This window comes from Gordionus sp. m RMFG-2023, chromosome 1, assembly GCF_954871325.1.
Source record: "Gordionus sp. m RMFG-2023 chromosome 1, tfGorSpeb1-WG-v2, whole genome shotgun sequence".
NCBI classification, from domain to species: domain Eukaryota; kingdom Metazoa; phylum Nematomorpha; class Gordioida; order Chordodea; family Parachordodidae; genus Gordionus; species Gordionus sp. m RMFG-2023.
The window spans coordinates 19,337,416-19,355,746 of NC_088775.1; the positions used below are offsets into that span (position 1 = coordinate 19,337,416).

The following is an 18,331-nucleotide window of genomic DNA, read 5'->3' on the forward strand; positions in this document are numbered from 1 at the left end:
AAATCATCTTCATCTGTAAAAGTAAATATTATGGACATAATATTCTTAAAATAAATTATAAAATAGAAAAATAATATTATTATTAACATTTACATTGAATTTTGATTGAATATTAATTAGATTAACATTCGACTGAAAATTTAACAACGAGAATAATAAAAATGAAGGAATAATGGTTGATATGAATTAAAAACTCGGCTTAAATTATTTATATTAAAAAAAGAAATTAAAGTAATTTTTTATATTTTTTAAGAAAAAATTTAAAGTAACGAGTAACGTTTTGCGTTACCGTTACCTCTAGAAGAAATTAACGAATGTCGTTCTTTTTCTTCAAAAAAAGTAACGAAATTACTTTTTTGACGTTACTTTACAGCACTAGAAAATATTGATATTTTTATGACAATGGTTCAAAGATAGATGGTAAATAAAAATTAATAAATACTGGTATCGGATCAGGTTTTTAGTAATATCTGAAAATATTGAATTGGTGAAAATTTTGTGGATCGACATAGCCCTAATAAAATATTTACATCTTTTCCCTTATTTTCATTTTTTCTACTAATAACATATGTTGAGATTTTGAAATCACTTTTTAAAACCTTATTGGAGAAAATTATATTTAAGTTGATCAATGTTTAACTAGAAATAAGTCAAATTACCTGGAAAAATATGATGCCTTTCATACTTTGTCCCTTTCTTCTTTCCTGTTTTCCCACTTGATAATCTACACAATTTTCTTCATCCTTCGAGGACATTCAACATTTTAAAAACTATAATAAAATCGGAGGCCAAGAATTTTGGATTTAATTAGGCTCAGAAAATTATTTTTGATTTTATAATTTACTATTTAAGGGTTTAAATATATTTATTATTTAATCATATAAATAAAAAGATAGTATTTTATTCATCCAAGAATAGAACAAATTAAAAAAACAGCGTTTTCACAGAGCAGATTCGGTCTATTACTCTATTTATTACAAGATCGTCTTTTCCCACTATGATTATTATGAAAAATAAAAAATTTCCGAATTGTAATAAATTATCCTAATATAAATTTGAATTAAATATTTTATTAAAGATGAATTGTTTGTGGAATTATTCTGGTGGCGGTGGAAAGATCAAAACGCTAAATTTTTTGAAGAGGTAAGCTAAAATCAGTAAAACTATTGGGAGTACGATCGTCATAACTATAAATTAATTAAAGTGTAAAAATTATTTTGATAATATTTATATTTATACATTATTTTAGAAATATGTTCTTTACTTATTTAGAATATTTCATTAATAAAAATGATATTTTTTTGAGATACTTCGGTAGTAACTTATTAGACAATCATTTTATTGATGAACTCCATCGTAAGAACATATTTTCTAAAATATTATATACATATAAAATATAAAATTATTTAAAAAAGTTATTATATAATAAAGCAATATCATCATACATAACATAACTATTTTGCGAATTCATTTTATTTAAACATAGTTAGGTTTAATTCTTTTTTAAACGATTTAAAATAGAGATCTGAGCAGAGGCATTACCTATTTACAGGCGCCTAGTCGGTCCGGATGAATGGTTTCGGTTTTAAAAATAAACCCGTATACCTGGACGGATCTGGTTAGCCCTACCTTAAAATAAAAGATGTTATCGATATTATTTTTTTTTACTAGTGTTATAGTTGATTGATCGTGGTAAAATATTATTTGTGTATTGAGTAATTTTTTCTAGGTTTGTGTTCGAATTATTTTCGTACAAGGACATGGTTGACGCTAGCGGAGTTAAGCTTATTTCCGAAGGATCTATAATTAATTAAGGGTAAATATTTAGGTTCTAACAAAAATGCGAGTAATTTATATAATATTGTTTAAAATGTTGCACGATTTAATTTTTAGAGGGTTAATGTATTGTTTGATTTTTTTTGATTGCTTTAGCTAGAACCCTTAGAATCGTGTAAATTTAAACCCAAACCCCATTTTTTCCAAAATTTTAGGAACCGAAACCATTTTTTTAAAAAAATATTCAGAATCGACATCAGAACATTTTCTTAGTCCAGACTCCAGAGTTTCAAACGATGATTCATAAAATTCTTTTTCGAAAAGTCGAGAATCGGCCGATATTTTTTTAAATTAGTAGATCCGATATACCAATAGAGTGGATGGATAATATTATAACTTGCTCATTAAAATATCGCAAGGTCTATAAGTCGAAAGACTGCATGATACAAAAGGCTAAAAAATAATATTGAAAATAAAAAAAACAGAGAAATGAGAAATTTGATTGATTTATTGCTTCTTTACGAGATTACATTATAATATATTAAAAAATGGAAATTTTTTTATTTAGTCAATGATATAATTTGCGGTTTTAATTTAATTTTATTATATTAATATTTAAATTAAATTTTTAATAAAATTATATTTGGTCATTATATGAATATAATTTTTAAAAAATGGAATTTTTAAAATTATATTTTTATTCTATTTACGTTTTTTGCAAAACTAAATTGATTGTAAGTATAAATATCAGAGACCTGCAGAGGTACCATTTGTACGGCCCGGCCCAGATTAAAAAATTTTTGGCCCGGCCCGAATATTTAAAAAAAAAAATTTGGGGGCCCGGCCCAGCATAGATTTTTTTTAAAAATTTTTTTTAGGCCCGGCTAGGAATTTTTAAAAATTATATTCGACCTGTTATACAAAAAATTCATTATTTCGTATTTTATCATATTTTTCGGCGAGTATTATCCTTTAATAAGAAAGTATATTAGCTAATGTTGTTAAACGGCTCGTTTTGAGACGATTTTTAAAAACGGCTAACTCAATATATTCGTAATAAAAATATTGACTAAGCCTCTCGATACTATATGTCTAGACCTTTGCTCCTTCTATGAGCAAAATTTTCAGGCTTGCATAATATTTTTCTGGATAAAAAACTGAGTTAGCCGTTTTTAAAAATCGGCTCAAAACGATCCCTAAATATTTTATTCTAAACAGATATTTAGTATATTACAAATTGATACTATAAAAAATTTGTGTAAATAAAATTTTGAGAATATACTATATATTTATAAAAAAAATAAAAATGATATTTTCAATAAAAAATATAACATATATTATATAATAATGTATTTAATCCTTTGCGTATTTATTCCATGACAGGAAAACTATAATTTTATCATGTAATATATACTATGAGTGTTAGCTAGTGTTAACTTTCACCAAACATTATATTAATCATAACTATATATAATCATTATAACCATATCTAATTGACGAATATAATAATTCATGTTGTATAAATTTTTTTAAAAAATACGGTCCGGCCCGGGTATTTTTAAAAAAAAAATTCAGACCTGGCCCGGGTTTTTTAAAAAAAATTTTTCAGGCCCAGCCCGGCCCAGGTATAATTTAAAAATTAAAAATACGGCCCGGCCCTGGTACCCGGGCCGGGTCTGCAGGTCTCTGATAAATATATTGTAAGTACTGGATTAAGAAGTAAATGACAAATATAAATTTAATGATATATTTTTTACATTTTCGGTTCGAAAAATTTTTTTTTTGTCGCGAAGACATTCAGAGGGAAAAGGCTTTCCTATCTAAAAATGCTAGATGTATTTTTTTACGTATCTGGTTCGAAAATTTTATTTTGTTATGAAAACACTCAGAGGAAAAAGGCTAACATCTTATTTTCAAATCGTAAACGTAAAAAAAATACATCTAAGCATTTTTAGATAGGAAACTTAATTCTGAGTAGATATAAAAATATTTTAAATTAAGTTTAAAATGTTACCTTTATCCCTCTGAATGTTTTCGCGACAAAAAAATATTTTTCGAACCGAAAACGTAAAAAAAAATCTATCATTAAATTTATATTTGTCAACTACTTCTTCCAGTAATTACAATATATTTATATTTACAAGCAATTTAGTTTTGCAAAAAACTTAAATAGAATAAAAAATATAATTACAAAAATTCATTTTTAAAAAATTATATTCATATAAAATCATGACCAAACATAATTTTATTAAAAATTTAATTTAAAAATTAAATTAAAACCGCAAATTATATCAAAGATTAAATAAAAAAATTGAAAAGATCTTAAAATTTCCATTTTTTTTATATATTATTATAAAATAATGTTATTATCTCCCAAAATCCTACCTTCAGCCTCATCGTAGGGGGGGGGGGATGGCAATTGGAGGTCTAAAAGGTTCCCTGTGATCTGGGTCTAGAATAGGATCACCGTCTCCTCGACGGGGTGTTAAAACCACTTAAAGAGGTTGATGTCAGGAAGGGCATCCGATTGTAAAAACCTTGCTACAAAATTTCTCTATGGTTACAATAAAGCATGGGCGGGGTACAGCCCAAAGTACCCCGTGGGCCTCCTCATCCGCCTACGGCAAAAAGAAGGATGGGAAACCTGGTGAAACTACGATTCATGAAAATGAAACTTACGATGGCCATAAAAAACCTGATAATAAGTGGAGAAACCAGTCAATGGGGGATCGAGTTAGGGTTGCGACATGAAATGTTGGAAGTATGACGGGAAGAGCAGGAGAAGTCGTAGATGTATTGCACAGAAGGCATATAGATGTGTGCTGTATACAGGAGACTAGATGGAAAGGAAATGGGACCAGAATGATTTGCAAGACTAGCGAAAAATATAAATTCTTTTGGCAAGGAAGTAATGATGGTAAGGCTGGAGTTGGGGTATTGGTTGCGGAGAAATTGGTAGACAAAGTAGTCGAAGTGAGAAGGCTAGATAACCAGATAATGGTTATCAAGATGATTTTTGGTAGAAAGCTATATAATATTATCTCGGCATATGTTCCTCAGGTTGGAAGAAGTGAAGAAGAGAAAGATATATTTTGGGACAGTCTATTGGGTGTGACATCGAGCTGGCAAATGGAGAGGGGATTATCCTGGCTGGTGATCTGAATGGACATGTGGGAGCGAGTAGTGACTAGTGAGGGTAATGAAGGAGTACATGGATGTTCAGTTACGGCATGAGAAATTTGGCAGGAGAGAAGATTTTAGATTTTAGTGATGCTAAGGATATGATTGTCTGTAATACAATGTTTAAGAAAGAATCCGAGAAGCTGGTATAAGTCGGGTAGTAACAAAAGTGCAATGGATTACTTGTTGTTAAGGAGATGTGATCGATGTATAGTAAAAAATGTGAAAGTGATACCGGGAGAGGAATGTATAAATCAGCATCGACTACTTGTAGGAAATCTCACTTTTAAAGGTGCCAGGGTCACTAAAAGAAAGTTTGTCCCAAGGCTGAAGGTTTAGAAATTGAAGGAGGAGAGTGCTAGACGTCAATTCAATACGGCATTGGCGATTAGGGAGATGGAGGTGGCACAAGCATCTGGGGTGAATGACAAGTGAGAAGCCATGAAGAAAGCCTGGGTAATGACAACTAAGGAGGTATGTGGATGGACAAAAGGGCCTCCTAGACATAAAGAGACTTTGTGGTGGAACCCGGAGGTAGCGAAAGCAGTGGATGAGAAACGGAGGTGTTTTAAAGTATGGTATAATAGCAAAGAAAATAGTGATAATGATATTTACAAGATGGCTAAAAGAAATGCTAAGAAATTAATAGCGAGGCTCAAGAAGAAAAAAGACACGAGTTTGCTAAAGAAATGGAATGCGCTGATGGAATTGGAAATATGGTTCGAATGGCAAAACAGATGTCAAAAAAGAGGCAGGATGTGATAGGTGTAAAGTGTTTGAAAAATATGGAAGGAAAAATGACGATTGATAGTAGTGGTATTAAGAACACCTGGAAGATTTACATAAAAGGAATTTTGAATGAAGAAAATGAATGGAATAATAATATTAGTTGTGCAAAGGTAGAAGGTCCAGGGTGTAAATTTGGCAAGGACGAGATAAAGAGAGCAGTGAAAAAGATGAAGAAAGGGAAGGCATCGGGTTTAATGATGGTGGAATCAGAGATGTTTAAAGGTTCTGATGATTGAGGGATTGAATGGTTAATGAATTTAGCCAATCAAATTGTCACAGAAGGAACTATTCCCGAGGACTGGCGAAGAAGTATAATTATTCCAGTATACAAGGGGAAAAGTGACCCTTTATATTTCGGGACAGAGCTATTAAACTCTTGGAACATGCAATGAAAGTATTTGAAATAGTGTTAGAAAAGCGTATAAGGGAACAAATTTAAATTGATGAAATACAGTTTGGTTTTACATCGGGAAAAGGCACGACAGATGCAATTTTTGCGGTGAGACAAATGCAGGAGAAGTATCTTGCGAAGGAAAAGAAACTCTATTATGCGTTTATTGATTTGGAGAAAGCATTTGATAGGGTGCCGCGTGAGGTTACTAGATAGGCCTTGAGAAAATCAGGTGTGGAGGAATGGTTGGTTATCGCAGTGATGGCAATGTATGTTGGAGCACAAACAGCAGTACGGACGGATTATGGCGATAGTGACAGCTTTGAGGTGAAGGTAGGACTTCATCAAGGATCCGTGCTGAGTCCATTATTATTTATCTTAGTAATGGATGTGGTGGCTAAAGAAATGCGTGAAGGACTTCCCTGGGAGCTATTATATGCAGATGACCTTGTATTAATGGCAAACAGTGAGGAAGAATTGAGGGAAAAAATTAGTAAATGGAAGATGACTATGGAAGCAAAGGGCCTGAAAATGAATGCATCAAAGACAAAGGTGATGATTGGTGGGGAAAATATAAATATGGAGGAATCCGTAAGTGGCCTTGTGGTGTATGTGGGAAAGGAGTTGCTAGAAATTCTATCCAATGCACCAGATGCCAGAAATGGGTAGATAATAGATGTAGCGGAAAAAAGGGAAGTTTGATGTTAGGAAGAATGACCTTTATTTGTAAAACATGCATGAGAGGGATACATAATAATGATAACCTAGAAAATGGTGGTCTGGATATTGGCAATGGGTTAACCCTAGAAAAAGTGGATAAGTTTTGTTATTTAGGTGATATGCTAAACGCAGATGGTGGTGTAGATTCTGCCGTTGTTGCAAGGACCAGACAAGCTTGGAAGAAGTTCAGAGAGATGTCGTCTATTCTTACAAATAAAAAAGTCTCTCTGAAGTTAAAGGAGAAAGTTTACGTAAGCTGTGTGAGAAATTGTTTAGTTTATAGCGGCGAAACATGGCAATGAAAGCGACTCACGAAGCCAAATTAGAAAGAACAGAGATGAGGATGATTAGATGGATGTGTGGGGTATCTCTGAGAGAGTGAAAAACTAGCAAGGAATTGTGAGCAAGGTTGGGTATAGAAATGATTGGAATGGTAATGCGACGAAATAGATTAAGATGGTTTGGGCATGTGGAACGTATGACAAAAGATGACTGGGTAAAGATATGCACAATGATGGTAGGAGGATCAAAAGCTAAAGGAAGACCCAAGATGACGTGGACAAATGTGATAGCGGCGGATATGATAAGCATGAATCTTACAAATATTGATGCTCAGGACCGTCAAAAATGGAAAAGAAAAATCAGAGGGAAAACTGGAATACCCGGGTAAACCTGGAAATCGCCATAAAACGGAGAAGAAGAAAAAGAATGTAATGTTATTATAATATTTTTCTTGTAAAGAAAGCAATAAATCAATCAAACAGAGTTGTTAATAGATACTTTTTAAATGGATCTAGATACAGATACATAGTCTAAAAATTTATCTAGATACAGATACAGTTTCTAAAAAGTTATCTTGATACAGATACAATTTAAAATGTATCTAGGTAGAGATACATTTTTTATTATGCTCTTAGATAAGGTTTGAATAAACCTAAATTAGGATTCTATTGTGAAAATTCATGAAATGATCTAAAAAATTTCTTGACTCGATATCACATTTATCAAAATATAACTAAAATAATGATTTTTAGATATTAATATAATATATGATTAAAATAAATAATTATTATATATCATTAATAAAATAATATACAGGGTTTCCCATTTAAAAAAGGAAAAGTCCCAATAAATAAAGGAAAAGTTTCAATCATAAAAGGAAAAGGTCCAATCAAAAAAGGAAAAGGGTTAATCATAAAAGGAAAAGGTTCAATCAAAAAAGGAAAATTCCCAAAAATAAAGGAAAAAGTCTGATCAAGAAAGGAAAAGCGTTAAACAAAAAAGGAAAAGGCTCAATCAAAAAAGGGAAAGTGTCAAACAAAAAAGGAAAAGGTCCAATCAAAAAAGTAAAATGGTCAATCGAAAGGAAAAGTGTCAATCAAAAAAGGAAAATTCCCATTCAAAAAAGGAAAATAGTAATTTTTTAAAAATAAATTATAAATTTTTCAATTTTTCTTAAATTTTTATTTATTTTTGTCATTCCTTCTTTTTTATTTCTAACTTTTTGCGATTTCTTTACTTTATTTGTATCTTTTCTCAATTTATTTTTCTTACTATATTTTTTCTCATTTTTTCTTCTTCTCATTTTTGATAATTCACTTGTATTTTTAAAAATAATTGATAAATTTAAGTCCATTTTTTAAACAATTCTTTACGTTTTTTTTTCATCATACATATGTCGTAATTTTTAAAGGAATCATAACTATCCGGGATCTTCACGGGATTTAAAGAGATCCCTTTAAAATTTCAATTTTTTAAAGAAATAAAGAACTATACGGCATTATCACGTTTGAACCATGATATAGAAGAATCTTATTTTAAAAAGCGTTTTCCGCGCGTTTCGTTTTTTAATTTTATTGTTATTCATTACTTTTAATGTTGTTTTACTGGCCTTATGAAATAAGATATGTCTAATATAGGGTATCAATCGATAGCTAATCAAAAGATCTATTCAACTCGAGGTCAATCTCTCCCCCATAATGGGTGAATCTAGATCTGGGGAGGGGGGTGGGGGTCAAAAATATTTTTATCAACACAAAATATCGATATGGGTATCAAATAAAAGCTAATTTTAATATGGTTTGACTGAAAGTCTTCATTTTTGGTCTGTATGGGTATGACTTGGTCTTAGGGTGGAGTGTAAAGAATAATTTTTTTGATATGGGTATCAAATAAAAGCTAATTTTAATATCGTTTGACTGAAAGTCTTTATTCTTGGTCTTGATGGGTATGACTTGGTCTGGGGGGTAGGGGTGGAGGAGGGGGGGGGTGTAAAAATAATTTTTTTTGATATGGGTATCAAATAAAAGTTAATTTTATAGTGGTTTGACTGAAAGTCTTCATTCTTAGTCTTGATGGGTATGACATGGTCTTGGGGGGGGCAGGGGGTGTAAAAATCTACCAAAACCAAGAATGAAGACTTTCAGTCAAACCATATTAAAATTAGCTTTTATTTGATACCCATATCAAAAAAATTTATTTCCCCCCCCCCCTAAGACCAAGTCATACCTATCCAGACCAAGAATGAAGAAGTTCAGTCAAACGATATTAAAATTAGCTTTTATTTGATACCCATATCAAAAAAAATTATTTTTACACCCCCCTCCCTCTCCTCCACCCCTAATTCCCAGACCAAGTCACACCCATCAAGACCAAGAATAAAGACTTTCAGTCAAACGATATTAAAATTAGCTTTTATTTGATACCCATATCAAAAATAATTATTTTTTACATCCCCCCCCCTAAGACCAAGTCATATCCACCCAGACCAAGAATAAAGACTTTCAGTCAAACCATATTAAAATTAGCTTTTATTTGATACCCATATTGATATTTTGTGTTGATAAAAACATTTCTGACCCCCCCCCCCCCCAAAACCTAGACCCGCCCATTATGGGGGAGAGATTGACCTCGAGTTGAATAGATCTTTTGATTAGCTATCGATTGACACCCTATATTAGATATATCTTATTTCATAAGGCCAAAAAAACAACATTGAAAATTAATGAATAACAATAAAATTAAAAAACGAAACGCACGGAAAACGCTTTTTAAAATAAGATTCTTCTATATCATGGTTCAAACGTGATGATGCCGTATAGTTCTTTATTCCTTTAAAAAATTGAAATTTTAAAGGGATCTCTTTAAATCCCGTGAAGATCCCGGATAGTTATGATTCCTTTAAAAATTACGACATATGTATGATGAAAAAAAACGTAAAGAATTGTTTAAAAAATGGACCTAAATTTATCAATTATTTTTAAAAATACAAAAGAATTATCAAAAATGAGAAGAAATAATGAGAAGAAAAAAAAATGAGAAAAAATATAGTGAGAAAAAATATAGTAAGAAAAATAAATTGAGAAAAGATACAAATGAAGTAAAGAAATCGAAAAAAGTTAGAAATAAAAAAAAGGAATGACAAAAATAAATAAAAATTGAAAAATTTATAATTTTTTTTAAAAAAATTACGATTTTCCTTTTTTTAATGGGAATTTTTCTTTTTCGATTGACACTTTTCCTTTTTTGATTGGACCTTTTGCTTTTTTGTTTGATACTTTTCCTTTTTTGATCGGACTTTTTCCTTTCTTTTTGGGAATTTTCCTTTTTTGATTGACACTCTTCCTTTTTTGTTTGGACCTTTTCCTTTTATGATTGACCCTTTTCCTTTTTTGATCGGATTTTTTCCTTTTATGATTGAAACTTTTCCTTTTTTGATTGGGACTTTTCCTTTTTTGAATGGGAAACCCTGTAATATATAATTAAATGATTATAAATAATTATTAGATTTCAGTTTTAAAATATTTTCAAAATTTTGGTTTAAGACATCCTCGTTTATCTGTAAAGACATTTTTAGCTATACTAAAAAGTCTTTCAACAGGGGCGCTGGAAGGGATTGTGGTGTTATATTTAATGAATAACATATATCAGGATATTGTTTAAAAATACTAAAATCTCGGCATTCATTTTTGAAAAAACTATTTAAAATTTGTTGATTATCAGAATTTAAATCATTAACCATCATATCTCCTGCTGTTGGATACTGAAAAAAATCGGATATTAAATTATTGGTTTTTTTTTTCATTTTCATCCATTTGCAACCATGTCCAATCTAGTTTAAAAAAAGGATGAAGTATAGTTGCCAAAATATTTTTATCTTCAATAATTGTCCCAATAAACCTAGAATTATTAAATACTGATTAATTTATTATTAATTTACCTATCTTCAATTCCTTTAAGTAAGGCATTAAAGAGTGGTAAACAAAATTTCAGGTTCATTTGTTTAAAATTTTTCAATTTAATAGCTGGGAAATATCTTTACCGGCGATAGGCACTCCAACAATCTGCTGTTGTGCATATTAAGACTTTTAATGATTTCTTTCTTTTCATTCTCCCATCTTTGGGAAATTCTAGCAACCACTGTCTGTCTGCAAATTATATTTTTTTGTGGAGCTAATGTTTTGATCATTTTTATAAATGATGGATTTGCAACAATTGAAAATGGCTGAATGCTATCTATAATAAAATCAGATATTAACATCTAAAATGGTTTGGGTTAAAGTCTGAGGTCTCTTGAAAAAAAATCAATGGACGATTAGCCTAGTCCAATATTTTCTTTAATAGATTTTTTCTCCTTCCCCTTTTTTATTTGGATTAAGAGTGTTTGATGTTTTCTCTTAAAATTTAAAATGTAAACATTTATTTAGTATCTATACCCTTAAATGTTTTACAATGTTGCAAGTTGAGGTAATGCTAACTGAAATTTTCATATTTTTTGGACATGGAAAACATTTTACTAATAGAGATTTGTTTTCTTTATTTTGAGATATTATTTTAAAATATGGTCTATAAATTGGCCATGGAATGTCGTCATTTTCGTCATCAATATTAATCTTAAAAATTAATATAACAGAATAAGATAAAATAAAATAAAATACCGATTCCATTGCCATTAAAAATGGCAAATTCCTTGAGATGGATTGTAATATCAGAATTTGCTCGTTATTGATAACTAGGACACAATATTTAATTAATATTTATATAATATAAGTTTTAATATTTTACATATATATATAATTTTTTAATATATACATTAATATTAATTTATATGCTCATATGAAATAAAATAAATTTTACACTCAAGTATTTTTATTTATAATATAAAAAAGCGTTAAATAAAAGTATATCAAAATGTATCTAACAGATACTTTAATCAAAAATCTATCTAGATACAGCTACCACATTTTTATATCTGGATACAGTATCTAGTAACAACTCTGCTCATTAATCATTTTCTTTGTTTTTTTTATTTTCAATATTATTTTTTAACTCTTATAGACCTACCCTTAAAATATTAACAAAAAGTCATAAGAGTTCAAAAAAAATAAATATAAAAGATTTTTTACAATTTTTTTTTGTAATTTTAAGGTAAAATTTGATCAAAAATCTTTTTATTAATTCTCAAAAAATCTTCTATTATATTTTATTTTGAAGAATTCAAATTTTAATTGATAATAAAATCGTATCAAATTTTGTTAACCGTACGTCAAGAGTTGTTTCATTTACTTTCGACTTTTTGTTTGTAGGAACTGTCCGATAAACAACTTAGGACAGTTGCATTAAAAATAGATTAAAGGTAACAAAAATTAAATAAAAAAAATAAATAGAATTAAAGGTAAGAAAAATACCAGAAAATTTTTCCACATCCGATTCTATCTGCCCAACTTCTATGTTTAAATCCAAAAGTTCTTTCAAGGGCTCAAGGCATTCGCAAGATTCCTCTCCCCGAAATATATAATCGCAAATCGTTAATCCGGTCGTACTTAAGGGGGCAAAAACTCTCGAAGGTGTTTCAAAGAATGTTTTCGATTCTTAATAAAAAATATATACTATACCTAAAAAACATTTATTTGAAAGTGCAAAAAAATGCTTACAAATTATCATTTGATTATTATATGGTTTTAACTTCCAATTTTTTTAAGAGCTGTGTTGATATTTTTACCGATATATGCATAAAAATTAGCTGCCAAGTCTGAGATACACATTTATAACCAGGTCATTTTAATATTGGCAAAAATATCAGCATAGCCATAATTGTTTTTACTAATGAGTGATTTAAAACACTATAAAATCTCGGTTAAAAGCATTCCATAATTAACATTATATTTTGAGCGATAGGAGTAATCTTAAGGATAAGATTTTGTCCTCAAGTAAATTTATCCTATATAGTGGAAAAAAATGTGTATAAATAAATTTTTTGTAATTCTACTTATAAGGCATTTTACATGTTATCAAGATTCTGCATACCAATTTTAATAAAATTTAGTAAATACAAATTAAAGTCAAAAAAGCATTTAACTTTTGAATTAAACAATGGTATTATTTATTATATTATCCATATTTTGATATTGTTAGCATAAAATACTTTTGTTTTAATAAAATGCTAAACAAGCCTGTAGGCATGGGGAAAAAAATTCAGCCCCTAAAGATTTTTCTGGCCCCAAAATTAAAAATAAATATTTGTTATTGAATTTTAATTTGTCATTAACAATTAAATCTGAAATGAAAAAACGAAATTCTTAGAATAATTTTAGTTATTAAAATTTTATTTAACCAAATTAATTGGTTAAACAAAAAAACAGATAAAAATATTATTTTAAAATATCCATTCAATCGTTAACCATTAAATAAGAAAAACAAATATCTTTATAAAAAGACACTAGTGTTGGTGAATTCATCAGTTCCCGTGATGATTCATCTACCATCTTCTTGAAACATGGTAAATCAGTTAATGTTAACGGAATTTAATTAAAAAAACAATTAAGATAAATTACAAATATTGCAAACTACTTCACACTAATCACTCGATGATACTTAAACGTTAATTAGAACAATACATGTAAGCTATTTATATAATATTTTTAAAAAGCGAAAGAAAACGAATATTTTTACATGAAGAGGACGAACACTTTCATAATGTAGTTTTAGATATTAAAAATGGCGAACTACTTCCTGCCTAGCTTGCAATAATCCTTAAATAATTATAATAAATACCTATACATTTAAATAATATTTAAAAAGGAGAAGATTTTTATAAAGAGGAAGAATCTTTTAAATATCAATTTTTAAAGCGGAGTGTAATTATACCACCCTCGGGCGTCGAAAGGTATTCAGACAGACACCTTACATTATAATTATTTATTTCCACACATAAAATTGAGCATAACGTAAGTTATTCAATATTTTCTATCGTCGTGCTTCGTATTGTTTAGTAACAAAGAAAGATAGACGAAAACAAAATTTAGTTTTGAAATAAATAACCCAAATTTTTCAATTCATTTAATTTTAAATTTAAAAATCGTTGTTATATTATAGTATTATTTCGTATAAATAGAAAGAAATATTAAAAATTTCCAATATAAAAATGGGAAAAAAATTCTGAGTGCCTATTTGTATTTCAAAAAAATATTGGTCCTCCCAACTAAAAAGTTGGTCCACGAAACTAAAAATTTATGCTAGGGGCTAATGATAGAACAACTATTAAATTAGAGAGAAAAAAAATATTTTTAAAATACTTCTTTAGTTTGAGAGCCATGGTCCGGGTCCTGATCAAAGACCCGACCGTGCCTAGTGATAAAAAATAATTTTTATTAAAATTAAGCTAAATTATTTTGTTAAATTTTACAAATTAATATTTCTATTTATGAAAAAGATAAATAATTGATACATCTCATTTTCCTAAGTCTGAAATATATTATATAAATCTATCTAGATGTATATTTCATAATATTCCAGAAATAAGTCAATTTACTTAGATGTAATGACTTTGCCATAATTTTACTAAATAAAAAAATATAATACATAGATAAGTTATAAGTGTTGTTAATTTGCTTGGTCTAAAATACAACCCAATTTGGTGCTCAGGCCTGCTCTGAACACGAACCCGGAGTTCAGACCCTTGGTTTAGACCCGGGTTTCAGATGATGTTATTCCAAATAGTTCAAATAAAAATTATTTACCAAACTTTACTAAACAAAAACTAAGAAGAAATAAATCTCATTTTCTAATTTTATTATACATTCTAATAGCTCTGTTTATTATTTTATTCTACATTAATCTCATTTTCTAACCATTAAAATATTTGTTTAAATTGGGGTGCTTTTGATCGGAGACTGTTTGACCTAAACATTTTTTCTCTTCCAGATTATGTTAAATTCACATATATAATTATTATAGTTTATATATAGTTAACCCTCTTCAAAACTTTTGTGGGGTTTATGGGATATCTACTACAACTCTACAAAAATATAAGTTCATAAAAAAATTTTGAAAAATAATATTTTTTATTAAATTCAAATTTAACTATAATTTTAGAACGTTTTTTTAATATTTTTGAAGTTAAGTTTATTGATTATTATTCTCAGTGTTGTGATGAGTTAATGAAACATGTTGACGATTAAATTAAAAATAAAACCCATTCAGATAAAAATATACAACACTAGATTATATTTTATATTCTGTTTCAGTTTTAATATCGTTATTATAATTATACTAGCTGATAGCCAATCAAGAATGACGGGTAATCGGAATTTTCTCCTTTATTTAATGATTGATGAATCAGAATTTTTCCTATCTTATGAGGTGTGATTTAGAAATTTATATTTTTCTTAGATGAGGGGTTATTCTAAAATATTCCATTATTTTTTATGAAGTATATGGTTAATAATTTTAATTTCTGTTCACAATAAAAAATCTTTTAAACTTTTTATTCATTTGTATTTGTAATTTATAATCTAAAAAATATATTCTTGCTAGATGAGAGTTTTGCATAACTTATCGATTTAACTTTGCCTCATAAAACTCTCATCTAGCAAAGAATATATTTTTTAGATCATAAATTACAAATACAAATGAATAATAACTTAGTTTAATAGATTCTTTATTGTGCACATAAATTAAAATTACTAAATATATACTTCATAAACAATTTTATAAAAAATAAAATTTAAAATAACCCCTCATCTAAATAAATATAAATTTCTAGATCACATTTCATAAGATAGGAAAATTTCTGATTCATCCATCATCAAATAAAGGTAAAAATTCATCTATTATTGAATAAATGAATTCTGATTCTCCGTCATTCTTGGAGGGCTATCAGCTAGTAACTTATATTTTTGATAATGGGTTCTTAAAAGATCCTAAAATTATGTAAATTTAAGGCATGGTCACAACAGGCATATTCATCGATTTATTCCTCCATATATACACTACGATGACTTTCTTTATTTCCTTGTGTTCAACAATTTCTTGAAATGGATGAAGCATTAAAAACGTATTTTTTTTACAATTAATCCATCAATTATCGGAATTTTTTTTTCAAATGATTTAAATAAGACATATCTTTAATTTGCCCATTCATTTAGGCTCAAATTAAGTCAGCTGATAAATAAAATAATTCAATTGAAATTAGAGACCTTCATGGGCCTTGATTTATTCATCAAGCCCAGCCCAGGTCAGCAGTAAAAATAATTTACAGGCTCAGTCCATGTTTATGAAAAAAATCCAAGATCAAGGCCCATCATAAGTTTCAAAAATTTTCCCCAAGCCCAAATCCAAAAATTTAATTTATTGATTTTAATAAATATAAACAATATTTCAGTGTATTTAGGCAATCAATTTGTTTGCAATGAAATTTCTTATTATTAGAGGAAAAACAAATGCAATATATTTAAATTTAAATAAGCTATTATTAGTTAATTATAAATCATCATTGTAAAATATATAATTAGTAAACAATTACGAAAAAAAAAATCATAATAACAAAAGAATATTGAGGCATAAGCGAAAGCAGCAGAAATTATTCAAAACCTCCTTCATTTAATCATCAGGAGAGATCGAATTAATAAAACAAACATAATTAGTCTTAAGAATGGCTATTGCGATCCTCTGCCTTAAGTAAAAACCTTCGCGAGACTCCCCAGAATTTTTTCTGATTAGGCGGCCAACGTCTTTAAAAAAGTTTTTAGCCAAATCACCATATGTAGTTAAGGTGGAGCAAATGATGGGTATGAATATGTAATTTGAGGAATCAGCGCTGTATTTGCTGATCTTAAAATTTTGAGCTCTGTTCAGAGCGTCCTTGTTAAAATTAGAGGGGGAGTTAGTGTCCAGACAAGAGAAATCCCATATTAAAACTTTCCTTGAGACCATGGAATATGTGTGACCCCATCAGGATGCCTACTATCGGAAAATAAGCCAGAAGGCTCCATTGAGGTAGGAAAACCAGCTGACCTAAGTGCAAGAGATATAATTTGATTGCATTTCAAATGTCGAGTTTGCCAGCCGGGATTACGATTGCAATGTAAAGGATGAAGCGCCATATTGCCATCAACAGTATGGCATTTGCTGCATTTATATGGTAATGAAAAGGGAATGTTGAGCCTGATACATAAAGCATAACTGAGCTCATGGTTGTCTAATTCGAGTTTGAGATTGGTAGATGGAATAACATCTAAAAATAAATTTTTAGGCCCAGATTAAATTTTTTTTATTAATAACCCAGACCTGGGCCAGGCACGTTAGGAAATATATCATAACTGGCACCCCATAGGCCGCAAGCTACCACATGAAGATCTCTGATTGAAATGTTAAACCATTTTAAATCATTAAAATATTTGTTAACAGAAAGAAAAAATTTTCATTAAAAGTAAAAGCAATATTTGACACAGATGTTAAAAATGAACAAAAAAATTAAATAAATGCAATGAAATATAATTTATTGAATGTATCAATATAAAATTTTATATTTTGCTCTTTAGTCAGAACCTCTAGAAGAATTGGAATTTTTTAAAAAATAAAAATGTTTCTCTAAATGAGTCAAAGTTATTCCACCAATTTTGCAACTTTAAATTGTTAAATCAGATGAGTTGAATAAGCAAATCCTGCTCTTCACCAAAAATGGGTCTAATTTCTTTTATATCCAAATCCTTCAACAATATGGTGAACTGCTATTATAACAAGCTTTATTTTTTTCTATATAATCTCATAATGCCAACGTTGAAAGAATCTTTTCTTTAATCAAAAGTCAAATGAGAGGAAAAGATTATCCGTACTCATTCTTTCATGATTTCTATAAATTTTTAGAGAAAAGGACAAATATATTATGGAAAATATGGAATAAAAAAATATATGATTTGTGAGTTATACAAATTTTATCAAATAAAAAATAATTGGATATTTATCAATTCTTTTAACAAATTTTTTCGTACACAGAAGAAATAGTTTTTGCCCTTTCACTCTGTATAGTCTACACTCATCTCAAGGAATCATTTAAATGCTTTTAAAACACCTTTAAAGAAAGACCTATCATCATAGATTCGAATCGATTATGGGGGCAAACCTAATTATCTCACAAACACTGTGGTGGTATCCACCCCAATACAATGGGTTATTTAGAAGATTATTAGCAAAAAT

The 18,331-nt window shown here is 28.8% G+C and overlaps 1 protein-coding gene across 1 annotated transcript in view; it reads right to left on the bottom strand.

The window, feature by feature from the left end:
• Positions 1–940: 940 nt before the first annotated feature.
• The window catches only part of LOC135922599 (protein odr-4 homolog), a 32,944-nt gene continuing 15,553 nt past the window's right edge, over positions 941–18,331 (bottom strand). The window contains exons 10-12 of the mRNA XM_065457007.1: positions 12,544–12,726; positions 1,669–1,800; positions 941–1,187 (exon numbers count right to left, since the gene is read on the bottom strand). Coding sequence (XP_065313079.1) covers positions 1,096–1,187; positions 1,669–1,800; positions 12,544–12,726 — 407 coding nt within the window. The 3' untranslated portion in view covers positions 941–1,095. The remainder of the gene's footprint in view (positions 1,188–1,668; positions 1,801–12,543; positions 12,727–18,331) is intronic.